Below are 26,307 nucleotides of genomic sequence, written 5' to 3'. Positions count from 1 at the left end.
CATCTGGCAACGTTCATCCTACAATTGCTTCTCATTGGCTCACCGCATGGGCTGCTAACTAGCTAACCCACGTTCTTAGAGTTCATTCCAGCTGATAACTTTGTTTCTTGCCTTCGAGTAAGGTGGGGACCCCGATAAGATAATAAAAGAGTGCTTATTCTTGGCTCACTACCACACTTATTCGGAGGTGTCGTGTGTCCGGTCACCTGAAACTTCCAGCAGCTGTCGAACATACTGGAGCATCTCCGAATAGCTTGGAGATGGTACTCGTGCAAAGCTGAACCGTGCGAACTTTGTTCTGAACTCCCACTCTCTCGCTGGAGTGTTACGCGACGATGCTGCTAGCCTAACGTGCGCCGGCACTAGCAAGTATACGAGCGTGGCCAGACAGAATACCGAAAAGACGCTTGTCAAGACTGTCAATACCATTACTTATCAGTGGTTTGGTTATCTGATTTGAGCATGATGTCAGGACTTGCAATGTAACACGAACAAATGACGAGAGGAAGTTATTGGTTGTTTTGTAAGATCTCGGCTCTTAAGAGGTAAACAAACTAGGTTTCGCAGCAATCTTCGCAAGGAAGATTTTCGTCTCCGCGAGGATAACCAAACGACCAGGGCCAGCAAAGGCCTAAAGAGTTTTAATATGCTAATATGTGCAGCTATCAAAGGAGAACAAACCATGTTCGCAGATGTTGTGCCAATGAAGAATTTTCCAATAAGAGTGCCGTCTGGAGCCCAGACATGTACCCCATCGCCACAGCCCGCATAAACATTGCCGTCTGTGTCAACTTGCACACCATCAGGTACGCCAGAGTCAACGAACGCGAAGGCACGGCGGTTCATGAAAGCCTGAGTGGTCGGATGCACGTCAAAGGCATATCTATTCGAGACTTAACCACGATGAATAGAGGGGTGTATGACTTACATGGTTGCTGGTTCTGTTTGGTTGTTTCCGAGGAAGCCACTGGTTGATCCAGTGTCCGCACTAGAAACAATGGGGTCAGGAGTTAAATCCATCAGAAACAAAGACACAAACATATATGCGATAGTCCCATCGCCGTTGAATGCGATCCCATTAGATTTGTCGAAGTCGGTTGCAGCGATTCGAACAGCTCGCGTGTCAGGGTCAAGTCGGTAAACTTGACTCGGAAGTAGAGGTTGTGGGCGGAAATGATTCAGCCAGCCATATCTATCCTCGAGGTTAGTTCAAGAAACTCCACGGTAACAAGAAACGGACACTGTGTCAGTGAAGAAGATTTTGCCCGACGGATGAATTTTTACATCGTTAAGTGAGTTGAATTGCCTTCCAAAGTAATTGTCGACTAAGACCGTGGCGTTGTGCGGCGGATTTGGGTTGACGAGGGCAATAGATGGGGGCAGGTTGCCGCGACCCGAGTTTATAAGGATGAGGTTGCCACGGAAAGGACCCGTGCCGCCATTGGTCATCTGAATACTGTCTGGGAGGTTTAGCTGCAAGAGCAGTGTCATCTTCAAGCCTGAAATTGGGCAGGTCAAGATCTTACCTCTGTCACCGGAACTTCAATGGGGGTCCCGTTTAGATTTGTGGGAATAGTTTTCAAGTTTATTGTCCCCACTTTGTTATTGTGGTCAATATCGCTCATGCCGAGTGCCCCTCCGTCGTTGCTGGCGAAATACATGACATCCTGCTTGGCGTCATAGATCCTGTTACCAATTGTGAGTATGAAAAGCACAACGGCGGTATTCATGGCCTTACGGAGCTTCATGAGCGAATGCAAAAGTCGCGTTTGACGCAATCGATGTAATGGTTGCGCTACTCCCTAAGACCTTCAAAAACTTCTTGTCGAATACTTGAAAGAAAGGAAGTGCTGTTCCTGTAGGATTGAACCCAGCGTCAAACGCATTGGTGCGAAAAGTTCCGTTGGCGCCGAGGACTGCAAACGAGGCTGGGTCTACCATCTACCAGCAAAGACTTGAGCGTTGTCCAGATGATCCTTGTAGGACTCACGACTGCTTGTGGAGGAAGCGAGGTCACGTCTGTTTCTCTTGCCCATAGCGAAGTCTCCTTCGCAAATGAAATCGCGACATACGCTACAGCGCAGACAACAATTGAGATGAGCATTGTAAAAGAGCCTGAGTTGGAATGAGCTGTTGTCGGTGGGACTTGTTCGTTCTGTTTCTCAGGGCGCGCCATGCTTTATATATGGCTGAGTTCAGGCTTCGAAGGGAGTGGCTTCTTGACTGGTCACATTGCGATGTTGAGAAAAGCCGACAATGACGTGCGAGGAGCGGCTGTGAGAAGAAAAAGGCATCGTTTGTGAGTGACTGAAAAGATTGGAGGATGGTCGAATCTCACCTACGAACCTATTGGAAGCCGGAAAACGCGCGAAGACGCGTGGAAGTGACAATGTTCACTAACCAGATGGGAGCAGAGACAAAGTTGAAGTTGCACAGCCATCATCATCCAAAAATGGTCGCACGAATAAAAAATCAAGCACACAATAAATAGAACACAGATTTTATGCTCTTAGTAGCCTACATTTATCCGCTTATCCTCCAGCTCATTCCAACGGTCAAGCGAAGTCGCAATGAAGTGTGAGACATCGGCCCTTGATATCGTGTAGCATCCAAGCTCTTCTTGCCCAAACCGATAACCTTGCTTGTTTTTTCCTTTGAGCTCAATCTCGTCAGCCTTGGACTTTCCATCCGTCAGCCACGCAGGACGGACGACAAGAATATGTTTAAGAGAGCCGGGAGCAGGGAGTCCTGGACGCTGTTGCCAGTTTTCTCCAGTTATGTCGCTGTCAGGCTCGCCAGCCGCTGCATCCCACGTCCACCCGGCACAATGCGCCAACACGCGCTCTAACCCAAGTTTGTCCTTGTGCGGAGCGTCAAGCATCGAGTATAATGGTTTCATCAAGAGTGGAAGCGATTTATGCGCTGATGGGGTGAGTCCGATGGAAGAGATGGCAATAATTTTGGGCTGTGGTGCATTCTGATAGGTGGGGATAGTGCAAAGAAGGTTGAACATGCACTGGGTGACAAGGTTGTGTGGGTTTATGGTGATTCCTTTGATCCCCAAGGATGGTGTGCCGCCTGACTTTAATTAGCTAGCGAAACATCATAAGTAAAGGGCTTACCGACGGAAAATATGACCGCATCGACCGTTCCTGCAGCTTCCCAGGCCCGACGAGTATCCTCTTCACTCGTCGCGTCGCCCTTGATAAGTCGAGCCTTTTCGGTTGCAACAAATTGTTGAATGACTGAATCGTCGTCGAATGTCGATGGAGAACGCAGTAGAAACGTAACTGTAGCGCCTTCATCTATAGTCAAGTTAGATGCGTGAATTGGGGGGTAGTCACTGAACTTACTCAGAAGTCTGATAGCAGACAAATAGCCAATATTTCGAGACGCGCCGATAGCGAGGATGTTCATGCTGGGGTACAGGATTTGGGAGTTGAGCGTTGACTCTCTTCTCGTCGGCCTTTTAAGTCAATCTGAGCAACCCACTGTACCAACTCAATTTGTTCCGTTTCCCGTGTATCCGAGCGACCAACCGCGTTAGCGTCTCCGCAACGTTGAGCTACGGAAAGGATTCGAACCACAGCCTTCTATTCATGTCGTTGTGCCAGGCGTTGAGATGAGCAATGCTCTCATTGGACGTTCTGGTTGAAAGAGGCAGCAGATATCGATGCGATCAATGCTAAATTGATGATCCGGAATCTGAGCTGATAGCGGCAAATGTTAACTTAGAGTTTGGTTTGACTTGCAGCACAAGCGGTTCTATTGCCGGAGGGGAGCATTTCAGACGGCCTCTCTCACCTGGAGAATACTTATGAGTATCGCATTGGAGTGCATGGAAAAATTGTCCGAATTGTGATCATGAGTCACCCCACTCCGAAATGCACCCCGGGCCTTCGAGGATGAAGTGTTAGTGTTCTCTCCGGCTCGGGGGAAAGGAATATTATGGTCAGGCCAGGTCAGCGCTCTCCGGTCTAAGAATGCCAAGCCCGAAGATGGCTGTGGCCGTTGGCCCGAATAAGTGAGAAGTAATTTTAGCCACAGAAGACTGAAAACGAGGCCATTAGCCCTGCGCCGAGCCGTTTGCTGTCTCCTTATGACGGCTGGCGGGTTCAGATTTTGGGCTTAAATAGCGGGAAACAAAAGTCTTTACTCACATACACCTTAGACCTTCAGCCATGTGTACCTCTAGCCGCACCGCCGAAATAACCAACCTATTCAAGGCACTGCCAGTGCGAGCAAGTGCTGCTAATCTTGAGTGGGATATCAGAGACGATTCACAATGCGCTGGGCTTCACTCCGACTCCTGCTTCGGCATCCGACTTTTGGATTGCGAAAACGCATTAGACTGGCGACTTATGGAGACGGACCCATATACCACGGTTATAGTAGCTCGGGCGCTCGTTGAGGAGGCCATGATTCAACTTGACGTATTCTCACTGTACGACTCGGACGGCAACCAGGAGTTGTTAGCTCGAGGAAGAAGGTCAGCATGGTTGAATTACTTGTTGTCCGTATTAAGCTGTCTGCAGATTAGCTGCCCGACACATTTCCTTGCAGCGCAAATTCGAGTCGAAGATACGAAGAACATGTTCGGTTGCTGCCAGAGCCAAGAGATATTACGCAGACTGCAAGGAGTTCCGGGTGAGATTCAGAGCTACTGGGGATCATTTTTCTTTGTGAACTGAAGGATTTCAGAGAGCTTGTGAGGCGGCAATAGAGGACTGGGAAGACTTGTAAATGCAGAGGGTGGTCGTCGAGTGGATAACTTCAAGGGCTGCGTGTTTTGTTTGATCATATGTACACACTATCGCGAGTCGCTCTAATCCAACCCATTTTTTGGTGTCGAGATTGAGGTAGGAGAGGATGAGCCGATGTTGATGCCTAGTTGATATAAATCAACGTCAAACGCGATTTTATCTCACGATTGTTCTCTCAACCAAGCGTCCATCCAACTTCGTGCCACTCTACGCTTTGTTCAACAAGGGTTTATAAACCGAAAGTGTGTTACCTGCTGCTCTCTGACTCTTCACTAAACCATGGAAGACGATCCCAACAAGACCCCACCTCGGCGGCCCGTCTCACTTCCAACTCATCTTGCGAGTTCCACTGGTCCACACAGTACACCTTTCAGGCGCAACCCATACACGAACATCCAGTTCGCTTCAAAGACGGAGCTCACCAAAAAGAAACGTAACCCAGTGATGCCATTATGGAGGCAACATGTCAGTGCAGGCTTCACTCGCGTCGTTGAAGTGCGAGAATTCTTGAATGTTCATATGAATGGTGGTCTACCGGGAATAGAGCCGACCGAGGATGATATATCCACGATGGAGACGAACGGAAACTCTGCGCATCAAAAGCTGGTGCAGGCGGTCCGCCGAAACGGCCATGAATCTCGTCTGTACAAGCCTCTGGTGCGCCTTCCAACCCAACATGCCGCCGATGAACCTGACTATCATATTAGGCAAACTATCTCAATGCTTTGTTTCAACATTTCGACGCTGAGGAACGTCCATACTTTGCAGACACCCACTCAACGGTCTTCCAGCCCCTCCACCCAACCGACCACGATTCGATGCCAGACATCGCTCACTCTCTGCACGGAGACGAACCCGATAAATGGCGCTGGCTGGAGACGCCTGGTGTCGTGGAAGCCAAACCAAAGCTCGGCGACATGTTTGACCCAAACAACAAAGCGGTCGGAAAGTCCGAGGAGGCTCGCAACAGTCTACTTCAACTGCTACACAACACCCGGCGAATTATGATGGCTCGTCGGTCCTGTTATACCTTCGTGGTCGCTGTCTTTGACAAGCACGCTCGATTCTTCCGAGTGGATCGTTGCGGATTTGTCGTGTCTGAAAAGTTTGATTGGACGAAGGAAACACGGCTCTTCCCGGAATTCTACTGGCGCCTCTACAAGGCCGGTGGCAAAGGCGTCATCCTAGGCGACGACTCGACCGTTACGATCCCCACAAAAGAAGAGCTGTTGAAGATGAGTGACGTGCTCAAAACCCTCACTGGCGAAAACTCAGAGCTCCAACCGACGCGAGAGACTCGGCCGGCCAACAAGCAGTCTGTTGTCCATCCTGACCTGGTCGACAGTCGTTGGATTAACGTCATGATCGACAACCAAGTTCGTCGATGCCTTACTGTTGGGCTCCCGATTCATCAGTCAACGGGCATGTTCTCGCGTGGCACACGTGTTGATCGCGTACTGTTGGAAAATGACCCACACCCGAAATTCTATGTCCTCAAGGACTCGTGGCTGCAAGCATGTCGTTACCCCGAATATGTCTTCTACGAAATTATTCAAAACTATGTCAAAACGGCGCCTAACTTGGACGCGATGTCGCAAGGGCTGACGACTTGCGTAGGCAAATATGATCTTGGCCGTGCTGATAAGTATGCGGACGCGGGTCACTGCACCATAACCGCGCGACTACGGGACGATGGCCTCGCTGGTCAAGAGCGTCTTCATCAGCGGACGCTCACTTCCGACGTTGGACAGCACCTTGATGAACTGAAGTCGATGCAGCATGTTATACTCGCCCTCCGGGATGCCGTTCGTGGTTCGTTGTTCTCCTACATACCACTCTATTCTCATGTTTTTCAGGTCACAAAGTTGCATGTGACGCCGGTGTTATACACCGCGACGTTAGCATCGGGAATATCCTCAAAAGGCTTGAACCACTTCTCGCAGGGTTCCTGCATGATTTCGATGTTAGTTGTCTCACGGAACAAGGTCTAGCAATGGCAAAAAAGCTATTTCCTAAGCTTGAGCACGGCGACATGGACAAGAACCTTAAAGAGTTGACGGTGGGATATATTCTATTTATCGTGTTCTTCAGCTTATCTTTACTCACAGGGAACTTACCCATTCTTGGCCATCGACCTCCTCGAAGCTCGTCGAAACCATTTGCCCATCCAGCACAAGAGCAAGCACGACCTCGAATCTTTCTTTTGGATTCTCATTTGGATCGTTTTCCGTCACACGAACCACTCTGAACCTAGTGGGGTTGCGGCCGCAAGTGAGCTTTTTGACGCGATCGACGATTATACCGCGAGTGCTGTCAAGATGCGCTTCTTGGATGGTCGGATAACATATCGAAATAGGCTCGTCGTTCCGGAGAATCAACCTCTTTCCTATCTCATCGACGCACTTGCCGCTCTCGTTCGAAACTCTACGGATCTGAAGTATGCAAACCCCACTATTCCTCTCACCCATGAAGCCTTCCTCTCCTGCCTGGATTCCGCACTGGCAAAGCCCAATTGGCCAGAAAATGACCTGTTAGGCTTCAAACTTCCATCCATCGAGAAGAAGAAGGAGAACGAGCCTAGCTTTCCTGCTATTGGTGTGCGTTGGGCGGTTTCGACTGACACTGGTCATGCCCTTCCACTGGACGACGATGAAGTCGTTGAGACTCCGGAGGACCCTTTCAGTGTTACGTCTACTGGCCGGAGTAGTTCTTCGAGGCCTGCCACTGGAGATTCGTGGTTGAAGAGGAAGCGCGAGAATGAACCCATCCTCGGGGATGGTCAGCTGTCTGACGATGAAAACCAGGCATTCAGGGCGAGGGAGGAGAATCTTAAGAAGCGCCGCTTGGAGCTCGAAGCAGAGGAAAAGGCTCTAGAGGCTGCCATACAAGCAGCCGTAGAAGCACGGAAAGCGCGGGTTTCGACCTCTGCGTCGTAGTGTTGTATATGGTTACTGTGCGAACGTTCACAAACAGAATGAAGTTCGGAGTGTTTGTGCTTATGGGTGACCGAAAGTGGGACTGAGTGCTTATCTAAAAGCACACTCGTCAGCAGCTCTGGACCGGTCTTTGATAATCAATCACCACAATCACAGGCTATCACTCCCGGCATGCTGCAGCATCGTGTCCCCGTTGGTCAGGGTAGTATGCAGGTAGAGGGATCGTTGAGCATGTGGCAACTGCGATCCAGAGGAGTTGGAGAACAAGAAAGCACTGGCAGTCAAAGGTAGTGTACTTTTATTGTACAACATGACGTTCTGTTTGCTGTTGTTGTTACACGGTAATAATGCCTCCCCTCGAATACCCGACCATCAATTACTCTGCCGCGCGTCGGCCTTATTTCATTAAATTCATAGGATCTTGTAACACAGTAAGTAAGCACCGGTGTCGTGAGAGAATATTGTCCCACAATCCATTTGGTAATTAGTCGTATGCGATACAATTGCAATAAAAGAAAGCTACTGCTACATCAGTTACATGAAGCTATCATCTGAAAATCGACTCAATGCCTTCCTCCGAGCACGTTCCTTCTCCAATTCAACAGCCTCTGGCGACAATGGCGCACTTATCGCGAGCGCTGGCGCATTGCCGAACATACGCGGCTGGGATTTCACCCGCTTCAGTTGTCTCCGTGCCAGCTGCTGTTTACGTGGCGCTCGTGATGGCTCAGCAGGCGTCACAAGAGCCCCTTCTGGCCCGACAACTTCACTTCCATAAGAGGTAACGGATGTTGTGGGACTCTGTGGGCGAAATGGGGCCAATGGATTCTCGTCAAGACGCTGCATGCTTGACTGTGACTTGGATCGGCGATGCAGAAGCTTCGCAATCGTGGTGCTGTTGTTATCTGGAGACGAGGCGACCAACAAAGTTGGCGTCGGAGCACGAGAGCTTGGTGTCTGCGAGCGAACAGGGAACTGATTCATTCGTTGCGACTTTGCACGCTGGTGGGTATTAATGGGCTCGGTCACCTCCGTTGTGGCTGACGAAGAAGTAACCGACAGTGTCGGAGTTGGAGCACGTGACGAGTCCCCGCTTGGAGGAAACTGGTTGATGCGCGTGCTTTGCGATTGCGATCTTCCTCGTGGTGGAACACCATCGCCAAAAGAGGATGTTGAAGGTGCGGTGGAGGTCATCGATGGGTTTGGAGATGGCCCACGAGTAACAGTAGCGGCCCGCAAACGAGACGGTCTGACGGGGAATTGACTCATTGTTGCTCTTGCAATGGAAGAACGTTGCGGTTGCGATTGGTGGGGAGGTTCGAGTTGATTCTCGAATATCTCGGCAACTTCCGTGGCGGAAGATTCGAGATTTACATTATCTTCAACCTCTGGTTGCGGTTGTTCGGTTGAGATAGGACGCTTCAGAGCTGAAAGCATTTCCGCAGTCGCGAGCTCTGCTTCTGTGGCCATCATACTCTCAGTCGTGATGGAGAGGGTTGAAGTCCGAGTTGACTCTACTACGAGGTTTGTTTCGTCGACTTCCATTGTTTGTGCGGAAGATGCTAAACCAGGAGGTGAAGTTGGGAAAGTGACGTCGGGCTCAGATAGAATTAGGGTGGGCTGAGTGGGCGTAGCCGCTGCTGATTCTGCTTCTTCTTCTTCCAGGTCGAAGTAAAGAGCGAGTCCGACACCAGTTCCTTGTATTGGTGTCTGGGCAGCATCATCCTCAGACTGAGTGCTCTTGTTGTTCTCAGCTCCAACCGGAATCTCTGTAGCTGTCGCGGGAATCTCCACACCCGTGAAGGGGATCTCCTCATCCTGGAAAACTTCGATAATTTGGACATCATTGATCGAGTCGACGTCGCTTCTCGTGGCCACCGACCGAGTGTCCAAGCTCCCCAAAACCAGCTCCAAATCGAGATCAAGAGCATCCAGCGCTGCCTGATCTCGATTTTCTGGCATTGCCATAAAAGTGCGCGGGGTTTGTGGCTCTTTGACCTGCCGAAGGGATCGCTGGGACCGTAACGGGAATGGATGATCACGAGCTTGAGCAATAACCACTTGTCCGCCGACAAAAGGTGCTGCCGGCCCACCAACGTTAACACTTGCAACAGTTGATTGACTTGCAGGACGCTCAAGCCCGCCGTTTACGCCCGTTTGCATCATGCCGAGTTGCTGCCGTTTTTGATAATATTCAAGAGCCCCGACTGCGATGGGCACACGAGAAGGCTTTAGTGCATTTATCGGAAGAGCAGCAGGTTCGGGTTGGGGCGATGTCTGCGGCAAGACGGGGAACGGTGGTCGGGCAACGACAGGTTGTGGTTGAGCAATTGGCATCGTTGCAAGTTGGCCCTCTTCCACATCGGAACTAGAGCCACTGTCTGTGCTATCTGCGACACTGTTCGAAGCGAGGCCACTGGGTCCAGGTGAGCTCATGGGATTCGAGCTTGGGGTTAAGCTTCCATCCGAAGAAAGTGCATCACCATCCACTACAAACATAACCCTTCTCTTCGGGGGCTGAAGAGTGGAGGCGGGTGTAGGGAAAGTAAATTGAGTGTTGATTATCCCTGGCCCCGTTCGCTCGGGGGTTGTATTGGAATTCTCTGCCCTCGTTTGTGAGGACTGAATCGCGTTGAATGTTGTCATATTGGGCCGGGGACTGTCCAAACTCAAGTCCACAGTAACTCTTCGGGGTATAGTTGGCCGAGGCATGGACTCGCCATTCTCGCCGCCGTCATTCTCTAGAGGTCTGGGCTTGAAATCCACACTAGTTGGCGACGAAGATTTTTCGCTTGTCAAAGAGCTGAGACGGGTATGAGCTAAGCTTTCGCTTGCGATGATGAGTAGGAGAAGGGCCGAGGGGTAAGCGCCCTAGAATAGAGGTCTGTGAAGCAGCGAGAGCAAGTCAAGACAACATACCGCTATCTGGACAGCAACTGGCTCATATAAATCTGCCAGTGTTCCTTCCCGCAAAGGAACGACGCTGGAAATGAGTAAAAGAACCTAGAAAGGGCTGATGAAAAAAAACAATCGGAGAAATGTTGGCATGCACACCTCGAAGAATAGATACACCACACCAGATTCCGCAACAAGCCCAAGAACCTGATCGGGCCGGGAAAACTGAAATTCTCCGCCAGGAAAAGCGACCCCAAACTCCTTCCGGTTCCGACTGGCCGTTGCACCCACTACCGCCGCCGTACTGAGACTACACGCTACGGAAAATGCCAAAGTCAACGTTTGGATGATGTCCACAATATTGGTTGGAACGCCAGGGGGTGATTGGGCGAAGGCGACGAAACGCAAGATGACAAGTGTAAGCAAGGTAACTGATTGGTCTCAGTCAGAAATCGGGGAGAAGCAAAAAGACACACTTATTGTCAGGCCAAGAAGCCCAGTGGGTACAAGCAAGTATTGGCGGAGAGCTCGATGGCAGATAAGCCGGGCACGCCAAACAAGAATGCCATTGCTAATTATGAACTACGCATCCTCAGTATATGGAAAACGAGTTGGATGACCACGTACGTTCAGGAGAATGGCAGCATTAACGACCGGAGACCAGCTAACAACAAAGTCGTCTCTTCCTATGTTGCTTCCTTGTGAGCGTTGAGACGCTAAAACAGCTTGATCAACGCGGTCGGCGACTAGAGCAATACTGAAGCTCCAATAAAGGGTGGAGATGATGTAGAGAACGAGAGTAACGAAAATGAGGACGCTTCGGGTCGTGTCTCGTTGCTGGCGTCGTCTGTGAGTGCGGTTAAAATATGATAAGATGAACAGAAGAAGGACATCACTCACAACAGGGCTCGCGTTGAAAGGAAAACCAAGAGGGTATACAAGCCGAAAAAAAGGGTTTGGGCAACCAAACTGAAGACGAAAAAGGCCAACGAAGACTGGACGCCCGCCATCTCGGGTCGGGGTCGTCAGGGAAAGGATAAATTACAGCGGGGAGAAAGAAAAATAAGGCGCGGTGCCTCTCCGGAGAGACACCGCGAAAAGAAGGAAAAAGGAATAGTGGAGGGCGGGAGGCAAGCGGGGGTTGTTATTTGCCAATCGCATCAGATCTTCGTGTGGTCTGGTAACTCAGTCCATAGCCATCGCGAAGGAGAACCCGCTCAATATAGACGGCCAGGGCCCAGAGGCAACTACGATGAGAAGAAGAAGAAGAAGAAACAACTCCATGTCAGGATGCGACTGGCACAAACTTTCGAAGAGAAGTTAGCAGAGGCAATGATGGCCGGTGGCTGTCATCTCCAGTATGGACCATGATGAGAGTCCATCCAACAGCAAGGCCAACTCAGAAGCTAATGAGCTAACTGAGCATCGACTCGAATCTCAGTCAACACATTGACAACATCGCATACATATCTCAGACTTGGTACGACTTCATGGACAGAAATGCGACTCTTCCTCAAGGGCATTGACAATTGCAACCAATCCAAGTATCACAACTCAACGCTCGGAGTCGAAATTAGCTAGTTACATCGAAACTAGAGCAAGCCCTTGCTCAGCCATTCATGTCGGTCTGCTCCTACAGATAGTGGCAGAGCGCCTCTCGAAGACCAAATCGGACCTGAATGGTACCATGGACTGCTTGACGCGAAATTCGAAGGGCAGTCTATCGGATATGAGGCACGCCATGACCTTCAGTCTGTTTATTAGGTCCTTGGCTGGTTCGCTGATGCGGTGAGTCGGGCTTTCGCTCATGTAGTAAAAAAGTCAGGGTGGTTCAAATATTCCAGTTTCAAGATTGAAGACCGCCCAGTGTTATCATCATCAGCTAGACGAGTGGGCGAGCAATTGTGATATCCATTCCAATGGCGCAACTGGCGTTCGTTTGAACCATACTGCTGCTGTTGCGACGACCAAGCAATCAGACTGAAAGTTGGGTCTGCTGCATCTTAAGACGAGCAATAACCATGGCAATTTCAAGTTGACCTTTTACTTGGCCTAGTACGCGCATCGCCCAAAGTGAAAAGTGTTGCCAGTTGGAACTCGTGGAAGAACTCGAGCTAGGAAATATTGTCTGTTGGGTGGGATGTCTGCTGACAAAACATGGTATTTTGGGACCAATCTTTCTCGCAGAAGTGTAAACAAATATGTGCAATCCCAATGGATTCAAGACAAGTTGAAAGGGTTAAGTACAGCCAGTGGATAGATATTGATATAAATCTCTCAGGGTGGTGGGTGGTTACAAGCATGGGTTAGTTACTTGAATCGGTAGCGCTACTTAGCTATAGCGATGGAGAACTCGCGAAAAACCTACTGCGACGATGGAAAGATAACAGAGGTTGTCACGATCGTGACGGCATTTTTTGTCCCGACCACGAACGACAACTGCCAGAAACTTTCGAAGACAAGAAGCCGGCAGAAGCACAGATGGCCGGTGGCTGTCATCTACCACGATGAGCGCGCGTTCAGCAGCGAGGTCCAAGCCACTGCCCAAAAGCTACACCGAACAGCAACTCGTTTTTCTTCGTAGGCAAGTAAAACACCCTCAATCTCCATGACGCCACTTCACCGCTGCTAACAGCCATCTTGCCGAATATGAACGCCGCTCACATGGCCCAGTGAGAGGCGATGCAAAGAAATTCGCGCTTGAACGGGCCGCTGAGTTCATTGTGCGTTTTGGACTCCCTGAAAACGTCGATGTCAGTCATGACACAGACGCTCGGTATAAAGAGGTGTGTAGCCCTACTTCTCTATGCTATAAAGAGTTCATCACTCCGACTTGCTAGCAACTGTACTGTTGGTACAAAAACACCTCTGGGAGGAATCGTCGCAAAGCAGATGGCAAGCCAAAATCGTCGGGTCGAAAAGATACAACAGAGCAAGCACAATGGGAGCAATTCTCAGAGCCTTCTTCTTCGTCGTCGCCAACTATCACGTTCACCGACACGACACCAGCGAATAGCAGCAACGCCCGAGCTCACTACAACAACCCGAGCAGCACACTCGCCAACGCTCTTCAGCCATCTCCATCGCCTCCTCCCCCCGTAACTATCAACTCTCTTCGGGAAGCTTTCCTCGCCAACGTCGATTCATCGCTACTTGCTGCTCAAATTCAGTCATTCGTGATCACCAACCCTTCCCAGCTTCCACTCGCACCAGTCCTTTCCGCACTTTTTCAAGCTATCACTGTTGATCATGGCACACTCCCAAACGTTTATCTGAACCGCTTCCTTTCAGCGACCAAGTATTTCTCGGCTGCTATTAGTCACGCTGGGGCTATCGGTCCAATGGCTGGTGTGCGAGCGTTGCACATGCAGATTCGCAAGGCCGCAAAATGGTCTCCGACTTCCGCCGCCGTCCCTTCTTCAACTTCAACATCGATGTCTGCAGAATTGCAACGCATCACACTTGATCGGGCACGACGGAAAGAGTACATTTTGTGGGCCCGTATCCACGCTGGCGCTTTGGATATTGGTGCTTTCACGTTTGGCTACGAGCTTCAGCAGCAACAACAGTCATCATTATCATCTCATATTCAAGTACCTCCAGACGTGTTCAATGAATCTCGCGTCTTTAGCGAGATTTTTGCGGCTGATACAGTCTGGGAAGAAGACGAAGTTGAATGGGTTGCTGGGGCACTAGTCCTGCAAGCACTTATCCGGTCGTACCTTAATCATCTTCGCACCCTCCATGTGCAACATATGCGCACCGACAAACGCCGCAAATACGAGGAGCTTCTAGCCCGCTATGAAGAACGTTGGAAGGAAATGAAGGATGAGACGAGACAAGCAATTGTTACTGTAAGCGTTCGACTTCTGGAGATCGTCGAAACTCAATGTTTCTAGGAGGCTCTACTGGCGGCAAAGGCAGATCTAGCACGCTTTGGTCCCTAACACCACTTGTTCAAAAAGGCGACTGAACGACGCAAAACATCCTCGGCGTGTTTCCGCTCGACAAACCCATGTGGTTCTCTAGGGTAGACCACCAGCTCCGCACCGTCCTTTCCTCTTTGGGCAGCACATCTCTTGAGGCCGCGCCAAAACCCGATTGACTGCCCCAACGGAACGCGTTCATCGCGATCGCCATGGAGAATCAGGCAGGCAGTGGTGACGCCACCGACGGAATGGACTGGCGATGTTTTTCGTTCTGAAGTTGGGATAAACTTGTCGAAATCTTTCCAAGGAATGCTCCCCCCAATTGCCCCCTCTAACTCCGGAGACCCGCTCTCCATGACCATACCTTCCCAGTTTGTCGCCCCGGCCCCTATAATAGCTGCCTTGAAGCGTGTTTTTGTTTCGGTCACTCCCCACGCTGCTATCGACCCACCATGGCTCCAGCCCGCGACCGCCATCCGACCTGGATCCACCAGTCCACGATTTACCAACTCGTCGACCATGCTGTCGCAGTCTTCCCAGTCTAGAACACCCACTCCCAAGGCTGATGCACTGGCAAAGTCGTGTCCGCGGCCTTGGCTGCCACGATAGTTTGGCGAGATCACGAGGTAACCCGACCAGGCAAACATTTCGCGCCAGTTGCAAAAATAGGGCATGTAGTCAGGTATCATGCGACGATATGGGCCTCCGTGGAGGAAGAGTACTGTTGGTAGCTTGCCAGACTCATATTGGGATGGATACCGAACAACACCGCTCAGGCGCGTACCGTCTTTGGCAATCCAACGCACGTTCTCGGTCCGCAATTTGGGGGTATCTGCTAGCCATTGCAAATGCGAAGACACTTTGACTCGATTGATCAGCCCGCCATCGGTGTTGATTCGGAAGGTATATGCGTTGAGTGGTTCGTGGCGGATTGCCGAACTGAGGATCGTCGCGAATGCATAAGAGACTTGTCCAGTTTCTGCCTCAACAAGCCGCTTTGTATCCCAGGCGCTAAACCAGACCGCATCGTCTTTCGTTTCGAACAGTCGCACCGATCTGCGGACTTGGTTATCTTTGGAGCAAGTCACCACATCTATGTGGGTATCAAGGTCGTTACAGACTTCAACAGCGATGAACCCTTGCTGTTCGGAATTATCATCACCCGGCTCCATATTCACGATCCGCACTGCGTCTTCGACATCGCCATATAGTCTCTTTGTTGAGCCTGTCCCTGTTGGCGAAAACGGCTCGTCCACCGGCGTCACAAACAGCGTTCTAGCGTCAAGAGTGTTGCTGGGCACGTGATTGTGTAGGTCTGCGATATGACCAGACCCAAGCCAGATACTCTGGCCCGCAGGAGAACGTGGATAGGTCGCAATTTGAAGGGGCTTTCCGGCGCCAGTGATGTCGATCCGTTCACAGATGATTGGCATTTCAGCGTATTCGGGACCCTTGTTTTCCCTCAGCCGATAGAGGATTTGTTTGCTGTTTGGACTCCAGGTGAAGCTCTCAACATGCATGTCGCTTCGTACCCCTTCCAGCGGTCTTGTTATGCCAGTTACAAACTCGTAGAGCATTATACGGGCCAGCCCAGTCTTTTCCGAATACACTCTTGCATCGTCCTTTGTTTTGATCCTCGCAGTATACTCGTCTGGCGCTTCCGCGGGACTGAGAAAGGCAATGTACTCTCCATTCGGCGATATATCGAACCCTTGCACCGTCTTGCCGTCTGTTTTGATTCTTTTCGGCTCCGTTTCCGGGCCGTCAACAGCATATTCCAGCGAATACAGACTCGCCGCCTTCCCAGGCGTATCGCGGTCGCTCAAGAATACGATCCGCTTTCCGTCTGGATGGAACACTGTGCTGCCATGGAAACAGTTTGCTTTTGCGAGAGGGCGGGCACTGTCGGGCGCATCGAACTCTGCGACCCATAAATCAGCGTGGGTCCCCGCGCTGTCGCTGGGCTTGTACTGGTACTGGTCCTGGTAGACCACGTGCCGCCCATCACGGCTGATGCGTACTTCGCGGACCTTGCCAGCGGCGCAAATGCGTGCAGCCAGGTCGTTGCCGTTGTCTTCAGGGATGGTTTCGTTCATTTGTGGGTAGGAACTCATAGAAGAGCTTTCCCATATACTTGCGCCGTGTTGGTGGGAAGAAATATGGGTTGCATCTGCCTCCGTCAGTGACAAACGCGACTAGCATTACTTGGACGATTTGGCCGGTTCCCACAAGGTGACTGATAGAAGGGCAGCCATAGCTTGGCTGGCAATTTGAGGAATTACACAGAACAATACAACAATGAGGAACACTTTGCTCTTTAGTTAGGCTATATGCAGACGTGATTCATCCCATTCAACTCCCATTCAACTCCCAGCCACCTTTTAACACGCTGTGTGGTCTGCAACGGATACGAGCGCCAAGAGATGGGAGGTGTCAGCGGGCCACGGACAACAATCATTCTTGCTTGTGGTGGTGGTTCGTGGGTGGAGGGTAGACGATGGGGTGAGGTTCGGACCGAATCCCAATGACCAGTCCAAGTCAGATTTTTGGCAGTTATTAGGCACCTGCTGCACCTCTACACATTAGTCGGTCCAACAAGTTTCAAATTACAGCTATTTGTTTAGTAATATACACATAACTACTAGGTAATACAACAAGTTATTCGGCCGGAAGTGGGGGGTCCACAAACATCTTGACCCACCCCAGAAACAACAACGAGCATCCTCTGACAAATGAGTCAGCTGGCTGCCATTGTTCTCTCAGCGCAGACCTACCCAGCAAGAAGAATCGCGCCGCCCCAAGCCGTCTTCATGGTGGAGATATCACCAGGGACTAAGTCGATCACATTATATGCAAATCGACCCAGGCCCAAAACACTGCTGTCGCAGTAGCACCTGTCAAAGAAGGACACGAACTGAAGAATGCACGTCAGAACGATCCAGACTGCGTTGACTGCGGCCAAAAGTTTGCCCAGGCGGCGGAGGACAATCGAAATATTTGCAGCAAGACGGGAAGCGGTGCTATAGATTGGTTGGTCGTCTTCGTCGATGAAGGTCGGGTGGTCGGAGTAGTGCGCGAGTGCGCTGGATGTCACGAGCATCACCCAAACAATCGTGGACATTGCACCATAGAGTACATATGCGCCGGAACGACATCCAAGACCTGCGAAAGGATCAACCAAGTACAAGCCGCGCAAGACAGTCAACAACAAACCGACTGTTGGCGTAAACCACACAATGATGACCGCTGCACCCGTCGTTGACCAAGTCAGCATCAAGGCAAGAAGCGAGGCCACGAAGAAGCGGGAGAAGACTTGAGGCCCCCAACGACTGCGGTTTTTCTCGCGCCTCCGCACGTACTCTTCCACTTGGATCCTGGTTCCTCTCCGGTTATTTGGCTGCACCTTCCCCGATCTTACATGCTGCCACAGCACTTCCGGGTCAACAGAATCGTGTTTATTGGCTCGGTATGCTGCTGCCTCGAACACATCAAAGACCTCGTTGACAGCCTGAACCCAGGGGAGGAAGCGGGCGTAGTTGTATATTGGCGGACTGCATTGCTCGTCACGGAGAACGGGACCAGAGTGTCGCTTGAGCGAAATGGCAAATTCGACTTCAACCTCTTGCGCAGGAGAGGGGCGCTCCTTATCAGTGGCGACGAAAGCAAGTTCGTTGACTGATTCGACAGCATGGTGGAGGCGGAACGAATCGCATTTAGGTCCAACAAGGAGCCATCCTGGTCACATATTGAGAAGATCCGAAGTACTGTTCGCAAAATTTGTACCTATGACAATGGGCAACAACCAAAGATATATTGAGCCAACACCTTGGCCGTTGGCGTTCAATGTGGATGAGTCGATGGTACCTTGGGTGATGTTGAGAGTCAAGATGTAGCACAAGAAATGCCCTCACCAGTGAAAGAGTCGACAACAGTGAAAAGAAAGGCGACAGTGACCCATAATATAGAGGCAACCGACGAGATTGTCCATGTATGGGTATACTCGAGATCATGGACGAGCTTTGCCCACCACTTGTCATTCTCAGGCAGCACAACTAGCGACGCGAGGAGAGCGTCATCAGATATGATGCGAATTGGGGTTTGTTGTAGCCGGCTAAGGATCTGAATCGCATATCGGACATTCGGGTAAGAAAGCTGGGAGAATCGGCGAGCAATCCAGTGGCCATTGAGGACAGTCAAGGCGAGAGAGTATGCGGCCAGTGTCGGAGAGCCCACAGAGAGCAACACTGCAACGACATTGTCAAGCTTGTCTGTGGCGCCGAAAGGCAATTGGGCCATAAGAGCCAGGAAGGGGAGAAGCCACGCGCTATTGGACTTGCTAGTAAGTAAGATTCCACGAGAGTACAGTCAACCAGCGCACCTGAACTGCTGACTGAAGATATTCCAGACGAACGGCGCAGCCCCGGCCCCGCAAGCCTTAGATTAATGAGTTTGATGTGTTACTCGACATCCGGCAACACACCTTCAGGCAGAGATCATAGGTTACAGCAGTCGCGTCCGAGATGTTCTGCACGGGATTTCCCTTGTTGTCTGTCCCACCAACATGGCCGAAGGTACCATTGCGAACCTGATTGATGCAGGTGGCGAAATCAACAGAAGCTCTCGCTAGAGTTGCAGTGAAGGAGAGGAGGATGAGGAGGGCTCGATTCATGGCATAGACCAGAATGTTCAGAGAGAAAGCGAGGTGTATTGAGCCCTCTAGAACGGTCTTTTACAGCTTTCACAATGATCCCTGTCAGAAATTGCGTTTGTCATGACAGTTCAGCACCCGACTTGGGTGGACTCTGATTTTGTGAGGTAGTGGAGTGGTAGTAACCAGGAGCGGCATTGTAAACGGTGTAGGTAGTTGGGATCGAAGGCGGCTGCAAGAAAAATCTGGCTACAGCCAATCATTCGGATCATCACCAGTGTGATTGATATGATAGCAGAATAATTTACGGTCCGCAAAGATAACCCAATCTACCAGACCAACAACAAAAAGGACACTCTAGCGCAGATTTGAACCAAGCAGTAATGGCCTCCTGTCCGAATGTGGGTCGCGCACGGTTTGCAAACTAATGGCCTTTCCAACACTCCCGCCTTCAGTAAATGCGGCAACATCAGTCGTACCCCCATGGGCCTGCCGTCTGAGGGACCGACGGTACGTGAAGCGGTATATAACCGCCGCAAACGTAAAAAGTAAACAGACTGAACCAATACCAGCGGCGATATATAAACCGTGCCTCAGGTTTCTACACCTGGTCAGAGAAAACGTGATATAAAATTGACGAGCAACATACGCATATCCCTGGGCTCTCGGATCGGTAGGAGTTGCGGAGGAAGGAGATGCAGCAGAGGTTGAACTACCGCTCACAGTCGGGCTCGAGCTAGCAGCCGGTATACTGGCCATCAAGGCAAAGTCGATGGCCAAGTTGTTTTGTGATCCGGAGGGTTGGTTTGTGAGGACGAGCGTGTGGTTCCCTGACCCAAGGGAATCTGTCTGGAAAAGTGCTTGTTGCGAGAAGTAGGTGGGATTGTGTGCATTGAAATTTCCAGCGTCGCTGCCATCGAGTTTCACGGAGTAAGCACCTTGGGAGGGCCCGACCGCGCCATAGAGGACTAATGATTCTCCCTAGCAGAGTTATAGGTTCATTGCGCAAAGCATATGCAGCACATACGGCAAATGTTATGGTCACAGAGGCGTCCTTAGCATCCGTAAGGCTACGAATCTGTTCAGCACATGCGCATCTGTTCGCAACGGCATGGGCACGCACTGCCCTGAGTTATTCAAGAAATTCGAGTATGATTTCCCGAGGTCTGTTTTCCATGCATCTGCGGGTGAGTAGGCAAACAAGTTGGAGTTGTCGTCGAAGTTGTTTGCAGGCAATGGCGAATCGGTCATCCATGTGATGAAGTCAATGTCGAGGAAGGATTTACGCGTGTCGTTCGCTGTGTTTGTTATTGTGACAGTGTGTTGTTGTTGTGGGAGGGTGTCGGAAGCAAAGAGCGGTTGGTTGAATACGGGAGAGGAAGAGAAACCGTTCAAGTCGGTGCTTTTGCCATCAAGCTTGACGCTATATCCACCTTAACCAGACGCGTTTATTGCAGTATCGACCGGCAAGCAACTAATAGACGCACCGTGATTATCCCTCTTGGCTCCAAATACCCATACTCGCGTTCCCGTAAAGATGAATGTTGCGGAATCGCCTTTGGTGGAAGAGACGGTGAAGGTACCGTTATTCGAGTATCTAGTAAAAATGTCTGCGATAATCTTAGCCTCAGAAAGTCCACCAACTGCGAAGACAAGGAGTCGGTCTTGCTTCCCGCAGACCATGAGCCAGAGTACTTAATGAGCGGGCTGATATCGTCGATGGTGTAATTGGAAGGCATGTAGACGGGAATTGGAGGAGAGGGAGAGCAGAAATTAGCGGATCCGACTCAGCAAGTCTGCAGTGGGAAGATATGTCAGCTATGCATCTTGCTTGTTGCAATAGTTGAGTTGTTATGGCTCGGGTGTTGCGGGAAAGTGCCAAGCGACCGACAGACAACGAAATCTTCTTCTTCTACATGGTGCAAATTTGCCTCCGTATGAACGGCTTAAGACTCTCCGGATCCGCCGATGAAAGCGCTGGCGCAGTGGAGTAATCGTAAGTAGGGGTAAGCTAACGGCCGTTTCAGTGGCCGCGGTAAACTCTTGTGAGAATGCCGATTCGGAGCCGGGACTGAATCGAAAGACTCGTGAGATTGTCGTTTCCACAGAGAGGTTGAGTGATTTTGATTGCACGTGATGTCGTGACACTCGCGTTTTTTCCTAGATCCCCATCATGGCATCGCCGAACGACGAAGAGCTCCAGAATTGTGTCCGATCCCTGAAGGCAGAACACCCAACACTCGGGATTCCCAAACTCCATGCACAGCTGCGGAAAGATTTTCCCCAGTGGACAGTGAGCGAAAAACGACTGCGAAAAGTACTCGCTATGCTGGCCGAATTGTCGTCAGACCAGCCGCACCCAACGTCGAAAGTCGTAGACGGCTTGGATGTCTCTCACTGGAGCCCGCGAGTCGAAGTCTGTGTGTTTGATGCAAAGAAAGGCAAGGGGTTGGTTGCAAAGGAAAAGATAAAGAACAAAGAGGCGATTTGGGTCGAAGATCCGTTCATCATCGCACCGGAGTGGTAGGTTGAACGCGCTACTGGGTTGACATTCATACTCAGTCCAGGGAAATATACGACAAGATCCGGGCTGGGACTGCTTGTTCCCATTGTACAACACTTTTCGCGCAACCGTCCGATGCTCGGGCCCGATGTGGCTCTATTGGGTGTCCCGCTGCCTTTTGCAATATCCTGTGTCGTAAACGGGCTATGGAAAAAACCCATCCGATTCTGTGTCCGGCCCAAAACCCGGCTTCACTACCACTCTTGCGGTGGGCGAGAACTCGTGAATGGCTTGCAGTCCATGCTTTGACACAGTGCGCCGCCAGACTGGTTGTCGCAAATAACGCTGGGAGCGATGTGCTGGCAGCGGATTGGGCGGTCTTTAGAGCTTGCGCAGCTTTGGGAATGGAACATCGTGCGAAGTCAATTAGAGTGCAGCCAGACCACACTACCTGGAGAGAAGCATTTGGCTTGTTTTGCGCTGCATTTCATCGGCCATCCACAACACACAAACCTTCAAGTGAAGAGAAACGTGTTGCTAGCATTTTGCAAAAACCGTTACCTGAAGAAATCGAAACAGCTTTGTTCGATTACGACAAGGGCTTCCTGCTGGGGCTGGGCCGTATGAGTCTGAGTAAGTTTTTCTTCTTTTGCAATGGTATCTGATCGCTTTTTTTTAGATCTCGAGGCGCATGGCGGTTTATATACGCTTCATGCACATTTAAATCACAGTTGCACTCCAAACGTGTCCGTCAGACATCTGGACCAACGCAAGGCGCTCTCCCGCATCACTCTTAAAGCCCTCGCGGACATTGGCTCCGGAAAAGAGCTATTCATCAGCTATGTCAATCCCACCTTAGGTTACGCCGAACGACGAAACGCTTTGGCAGAGTGGGGGTTTGTATGTCAGTGTAAGCGGTGCTTGGAAGAAGCCCGTGATTGGAAACCGCCGGAGCAGGACGATCTAGAGAGTGAGTTGAAGGCTGGCTTTGGTGTGATGTGAGGTATACTTGGAAACATGCCAACCCAAGAGTCTATGTATAATCAACGGTGCAGCCCATCTATACGCATACAGAGAACGCTCTCATATAGGTCATCATGAATGAGAATACTTACATTAAAATTGGTGGGATGTCTAATACATAGTGTCTACTCTGCGCCTCGAGATGGGGATGCAGTAAATTGCGCTGTTCCAATGCGCGCTCGTTTGGCCGCTCGCTTGAACTTTCTTGTCAGCGCTCTGACCTCCTGAGCTTCCTTTTCGGCCGCCAGGCGTCGTTTCTCCAATTCTTCGTACTCCTTCTTTTCATCTGCTGTCATCTCCAGCTCACCATCGTCATCGCTGACACTGTCATCCGATAGGACGGCCTCCTCGTATCTTCTCTTCAGCCACGAGTTGCTGGTCCCAGGGCGTGAAGCCTCAGAAGGTGCAAAGAAAATGTCATCAGCGCCAGTTTGAGGAGCGGATGGTGTAAAGTCGTTGCTGGAGCTGTGCTCTCCGGGAAGGTCCAGTGCACTGGCAGGTTTGGTCGACGGTCGAGAAAGCGGGGCTACAGGTGCGTTTGATCGTTCGCTCCTTTGAAGAGTTCCAAAATTGGGGGCCTTGAATTCGTGAAAGTCATCGACAGGCCACTCCATCGCCAATACATCGTCGAAGCACTCGAGAAAAGCCTCATGAGTAGCAGGCATGGGCTGCTGGTCCACCTTGTTACGTGAGAGACTTTTGTCGACGATGACAACCAAGCGTTGGATGAGCAGGGAGAGAGGTATGTTTTCCGGAACGATGGGATTCGATTCACCCTTCTGGCATTGCTCGGTCAGCCAGTCCGCTTTCATTCCACAGGCAACCCGGTCTTCCGTCTGGTCGAAGAGATTGGCCGCCGCTTTGGCTTTGTCGGTCAGGATGTGAGCTCCATGTCGGAGCGTAAGCCAGACAAGAACATAGAAGAAAGATTCTAAGTCGTGCTTGACTTGGTGCTCAATAGGGCGTTGATGAATTCGGGCATCGAGCAGATCAATGGCCAAGAACGGATATGTACCCTGTCGAGCATCAACATTTTGGAGCCGAAAGAAGAGGATCACGCACGGTAACGTCTTTGAGACTCTTGTTGAGATTAGGGCCTGTGGGTTCACCGAATATGTCCTTGTAGCGCTGTTCACCACTTTCCGTCAACGCACTGACATCGAAGTCATGCAGAAACCCCGTTAGTTGCAAAATCTTTTTCAAGACATTGCCGATGCTGACGTCTCGATGTATAACTCCAGCCTTGTAAGCGACTTCGTGTCCTACATGTCCTTGTTAAACAAAATGAGCGAAGTAGGGGGTTGAACTGACCACGAATCGCATCTCGCAAAGCACAAACAATGACTTGAAAGGTCATTTGTCGTTGCCGCGGCCGCTCATCCAAAGAGCTGCCGACTTCCTTCAGTAGTATTCGTCGGTGATGTCGTTCCAGGAGGGCAGGATCGTGCTTGAGGAGGACAGGATCGTGCTTCCGCGCTCGAACGGTCACAGTTCTTTGACCAGTCCGCTCCGCGTCTGCATCATCGCCAAGATCCAAGCTCCCTATGCAGGTAGCAAGGCCAGGGGGTCGGTTATTGTTAAGTTCCTTTTCGACGTAATCATCGATGAGCTTGTAAAAAACTGATTCGGGGTAACGACAAGCTTGTAGCCAAGAGTCTTTGAGAACGTAGAATTGCGGGTCCGGGTCGCCTTCGAGTAAAACACAGTCCACTCTTGTCCCCCGACAAAACAGGCCAGTAGATTGATGAATGGGACCATTAACGGTTAGACATCGCCTGCGTTCACCATTTATCTCGATTTCTACCCAGACACTATTCTGCAGTTCAAGGGGAGGTTGTCGCGTGAAAATAGTTTCAAGGTGACTGGTTTTTTCTCCGAGCCGCTCCAGCGCCTGCCGAAGTGGTTCACGCATTCGTTGGAGGTCTTCGTGTGTCGGGATAGATACCGTGGGGTCGTCGCCCAACAAGCCACCATGTTGATCTGCTCCATGAAGAAGACGCCAGTAAAATTCGGGAATAATACGTGCGTTGGATTGGTCTGTGTAGTCGAAGTCGTGAGAGACGATAAAACCCGTTCGATCGATACGGTAAAACCGAGCCCTTCCATTGACGACAGCAACCACGAAGGCGAAGCAGGTGCGACGAGCCATCATAGCGCGACGCCCGTTATGCAGCAGCTGGACGAGATCTTTGAGGAGCTTTACGTCCTCCGATAGTCTATCATTGCGTCGGATGACATCGTCATTTGGTTTCATTTCAACCGTGCCACCGATTTTGATCCACTGATCGGGGAGTGTTTTCGCACCCGGTAAACCACTGGTGACGTCTGGCTGCGATGTAGGGTCGGTAGGATGAAGTGGAGGAATTGTTTTCCGGTGGGTGTCGAAGAAATAGAGGCGATCTTTCGAGTCAAAGCTGTTCATCAATTCATTGAGATATGTTGTCTACAAGATGTTAGAACAGAAAGGGTTCAAATAGTTGCATACCCAAGGATTATAGAGACGGAATTCAGTCCCCGTCCCACTCACAACACGGCGCAATGCCGTGAGGGCAGAGGCCCCATATTTAACCATGCGGTCGAGGGAATCCGCCGGAGGCTCAATTTCCCCCATATATTGAGAGAAGAATTCTTCGATGGGAACTATGGCCGACAAGCCGGCCTTGACATGAGCTATCCAACTATCCATTGAAGGGTTCTTGTCGAGGATGGTGAGTTCGTGACGAGAACCGTACTGCGTAAGAGTATGCGGTTTCTTGGCGAATGGAGTGCGACCGATGTCAATTTCAGCTGGCCCAGGGTCGATTTGTGAGGGTTGAGGTTGCGAGAGGGGATAGGTAGGTAGGGAGGCGAAGGCCTTGGTGATATTGTCACCAGCGGCTGGTTTTCTGTGAAATGCGCTCATGAACAAGAGAGATATTGGTCCCATAAGTAACATACCCTCAGTTATATAGCGGTTTCCTTCGTTCAAAGCGTCGGTGGCACGAACTCCAAAAGTGGACACGTTGGTTTTGGACAATGCGCAATGATGTGACTCATCAACGTGACGACGTGACATCTCGTGTCTGACAGATCAACTTCTTTCCAGCTTGTCAGACCACATAAATTTCGTCCTATGTTGTCTCTTGATTCCTATCGTCGTGAACGTAGTCGGAGAAAAAATAAGTTTTTCAGGCAACGGGGAGTGAACTTCCTCTTGTTCCTTTAGTTTTAGTTGTAATACATGTCAACTCATTCTGAGCTATGTACAGTCGTCATTAGTTGAAACTGGCGTAGTCCTCCATTTGCAGATCGGATGACCTAGAATGAATATACTAGAGATTCACAAAATCATGCATTTCCTCAATCTATTCGAAGATGCTCTTCATAAGTTTTCCCGGAGAGTTTTTATAATTTACGCACTGCAACAGGCATTGCAAAGTCTTTGTCCAAGGGTAGTTCCCCCGGGGCCCCCGCAGATGAGTGCTGATTGAGTCCGTTCTTGCGACCGCCAGAGCTCTTCCAGTTGCGTATCCGAGTGCAAATCGTTTGTGGCGTGAGCGCTAAATATCATACGAGTAGGAACTCGGAGCCTATTGAAGCCTGTCGTGGATTGTATACTGAAGATTATGAT

The 26,307-nt window shown here is 50.6% G+C and overlaps 11 protein-coding genes across 11 annotated transcripts; 4 read left to right on the top strand and 7 right to left on the bottom strand.

The window, feature by feature from the left end:
• Positions 1 to 538: 538 nt before the first annotated feature.
• On the bottom strand, positions 539 to 2,176 carry MIND_00097500 (SGL domain-containing protein; the record flags this gene model as incomplete). The annotated part of the gene is made up of 8 exons (XM_037357927.1): positions 539 to 631; positions 682 to 883; positions 929 to 988; positions 1,040 to 1,192; positions 1,241 to 1,473; positions 1,527 to 1,686; positions 1,739 to 1,941; positions 1,991 to 2,176. The coding sequence occupies 8 exons, from the start codon at positions 2,174 to 2,176 to the stop codon at positions 539 to 541; spliced, it is 1,290 nt and encodes a 429-aa protein (XP_037225837.1).
• A 333-nt stretch (positions 2,177 to 2,509) lies between these two features.
• Positions 2,510 to 3,417, bottom strand: MIND_00097400 (NAD(P)-bd-dom domain-containing protein; the record flags this gene model as incomplete). Its single annotated transcript, XM_037357926.1, has 3 exons — positions 2,510 to 3,078; positions 3,123 to 3,305; positions 3,354 to 3,417. 3 exons carry the CDS (start codon positions 3,415 to 3,417, stop codon positions 2,510 to 2,512), a joined length of 816 nt encoding a protein of 271 aa, XP_037225836.1.
• A 764-nt stretch (positions 3,418 to 4,181) lies between these two features.
• Positions 4,182 to 4,743, top strand: MIND_00097300 (uncharacterized protein; the record flags this gene model as incomplete). Its single annotated transcript, XM_037357925.1, has 3 exons — positions 4,182 to 4,489; positions 4,536 to 4,647; positions 4,702 to 4,743. The coding sequence occupies 3 exons, from the start codon at positions 4,182 to 4,184 to the stop codon at positions 4,741 to 4,743; spliced, it is 462 nt and encodes a 153-aa protein (XP_037225835.1).
• A 299-nt stretch (positions 4,744 to 5,042) lies between these two features.
• MIND_00097200 (uncharacterized protein) lies at positions 5,043 to 7,699 on the top strand (the record flags this gene model as incomplete). Its single annotated transcript, XM_037357924.1, has 4 exons — positions 5,043 to 5,420; positions 5,471 to 6,575; positions 6,620 to 6,822; positions 6,872 to 7,699. 4 exons carry the CDS (start codon positions 5,043 to 5,045, stop codon positions 7,697 to 7,699), a joined length of 2,514 nt encoding a protein of 837 aa, XP_037225834.1.
• Positions 7,700 to 8,096: 397 nt separating this feature from the next.
• Positions 8,097 to 11,604, bottom strand: MIND_00097100 (uncharacterized protein; the record flags this gene model as incomplete). Its single annotated transcript, XM_037357923.1, has 8 exons — positions 8,097 to 8,119; positions 8,170 to 8,218; positions 8,270 to 10,570; positions 10,619 to 10,702; positions 10,754 to 11,025; positions 11,071 to 11,176; positions 11,222 to 11,441; positions 11,495 to 11,604. The coding sequence occupies 8 exons, from the start codon at positions 11,602 to 11,604 to the stop codon at positions 8,097 to 8,099; spliced, it is 3,165 nt and encodes a 1,054-aa protein (XP_037225833.1).
• A 1,497-nt stretch (positions 11,605 to 13,101) lies between these two features.
• Positions 13,102 to 14,541, top strand: MIND_00097000 (uncharacterized protein; the record flags this gene model as incomplete). Its single annotated transcript, XM_037357922.1, has 4 exons — positions 13,102 to 13,178; positions 13,230 to 13,380; positions 13,435 to 14,448; positions 14,494 to 14,541. The coding sequence occupies 4 exons, from the start codon at positions 13,102 to 13,104 to the stop codon at positions 14,539 to 14,541; spliced, it is 1,290 nt and encodes a 429-aa protein (XP_037225832.1).
• On the bottom strand, positions 14,538 to 16,619 carry MIND_00096900 (Peptidase-S9 domain-containing protein; the record flags this gene model as incomplete). The annotated part of the gene is made up of 1 exon (XM_037357921.1): positions 14,538 to 16,619. One exon carries the CDS (start codon positions 16,617 to 16,619, stop codon positions 14,538 to 14,540), a length of 2,082 nt encoding a protein of 693 aa, XP_037225831.1.
• Positions 16,620 to 17,181: 562 nt separating this feature from the next.
• On the bottom strand, positions 17,182 to 19,192 carry MIND_00096800 (uncharacterized protein; the record flags this gene model as incomplete). Its single annotated transcript, XM_037357920.1, has 7 exons — positions 17,182 to 17,248; positions 17,298 to 17,685; positions 17,737 to 18,258; positions 18,307 to 18,387; positions 18,435 to 18,859; positions 18,902 to 18,957; positions 19,004 to 19,192. The coding sequence occupies 7 exons, from the start codon at positions 19,190 to 19,192 to the stop codon at positions 17,182 to 17,184; spliced, it is 1,728 nt and encodes a 575-aa protein (XP_037225830.1).
• A 336-nt stretch (positions 19,193 to 19,528) lies between these two features.
• MIND_00096700 (uncharacterized protein) lies at positions 19,529 to 20,910 on the bottom strand (the record flags this gene model as incomplete). Its single annotated transcript, XM_037357919.1, has 6 exons — positions 19,529 to 19,772; positions 19,821 to 20,152; positions 20,199 to 20,241; positions 20,295 to 20,604; positions 20,659 to 20,768; positions 20,816 to 20,910. 6 exons carry the CDS (start codon positions 20,908 to 20,910, stop codon positions 19,529 to 19,531), a joined length of 1,134 nt encoding a protein of 377 aa, XP_037225829.1.
• A 434-nt stretch (positions 20,911 to 21,344) lies between these two features.
• On the top strand, positions 21,345 to 22,676 carry MIND_00096600 (Set-like protein; the record flags this gene model as incomplete). Its single annotated transcript, XM_037357918.1, has 3 exons — positions 21,345 to 21,694; positions 21,739 to 22,307; positions 22,354 to 22,676. 3 exons carry the CDS (start codon positions 21,345 to 21,347, stop codon positions 22,674 to 22,676), a joined length of 1,242 nt encoding a protein of 413 aa, XP_037225828.1.
• Positions 22,677 to 22,822: 146 nt separating this feature from the next.
• On the bottom strand, positions 22,823 to 25,599 carry MIND_00096500 (uncharacterized protein; the record flags this gene model as incomplete). The annotated part of the gene is made up of 4 exons (XM_037357917.1): positions 22,823 to 23,713; positions 23,760 to 23,959; positions 24,009 to 25,140; positions 25,183 to 25,599. The coding sequence occupies 4 exons, from the start codon at positions 25,597 to 25,599 to the stop codon at positions 22,823 to 22,825; spliced, it is 2,640 nt and encodes an 879-aa protein (XP_037225827.1).
• Between the last annotated feature and the right edge of the window lie 708 nt (positions 25,600 to 26,307).

This window comes from Mycena indigotica (assembly GCF_014461135.1).
Source record: "Mycena indigotica strain 171206Taipei chromosome Unknown Mind.scaff0001, whole genome shotgun sequence".
NCBI lineage: Eukaryota > Fungi > Basidiomycota > Agaricomycetes > Agaricales > Mycenaceae > Mycena > Mycena indigotica.
This window is presented reverse-complemented; position numbering and strand designations above follow the sequence as displayed.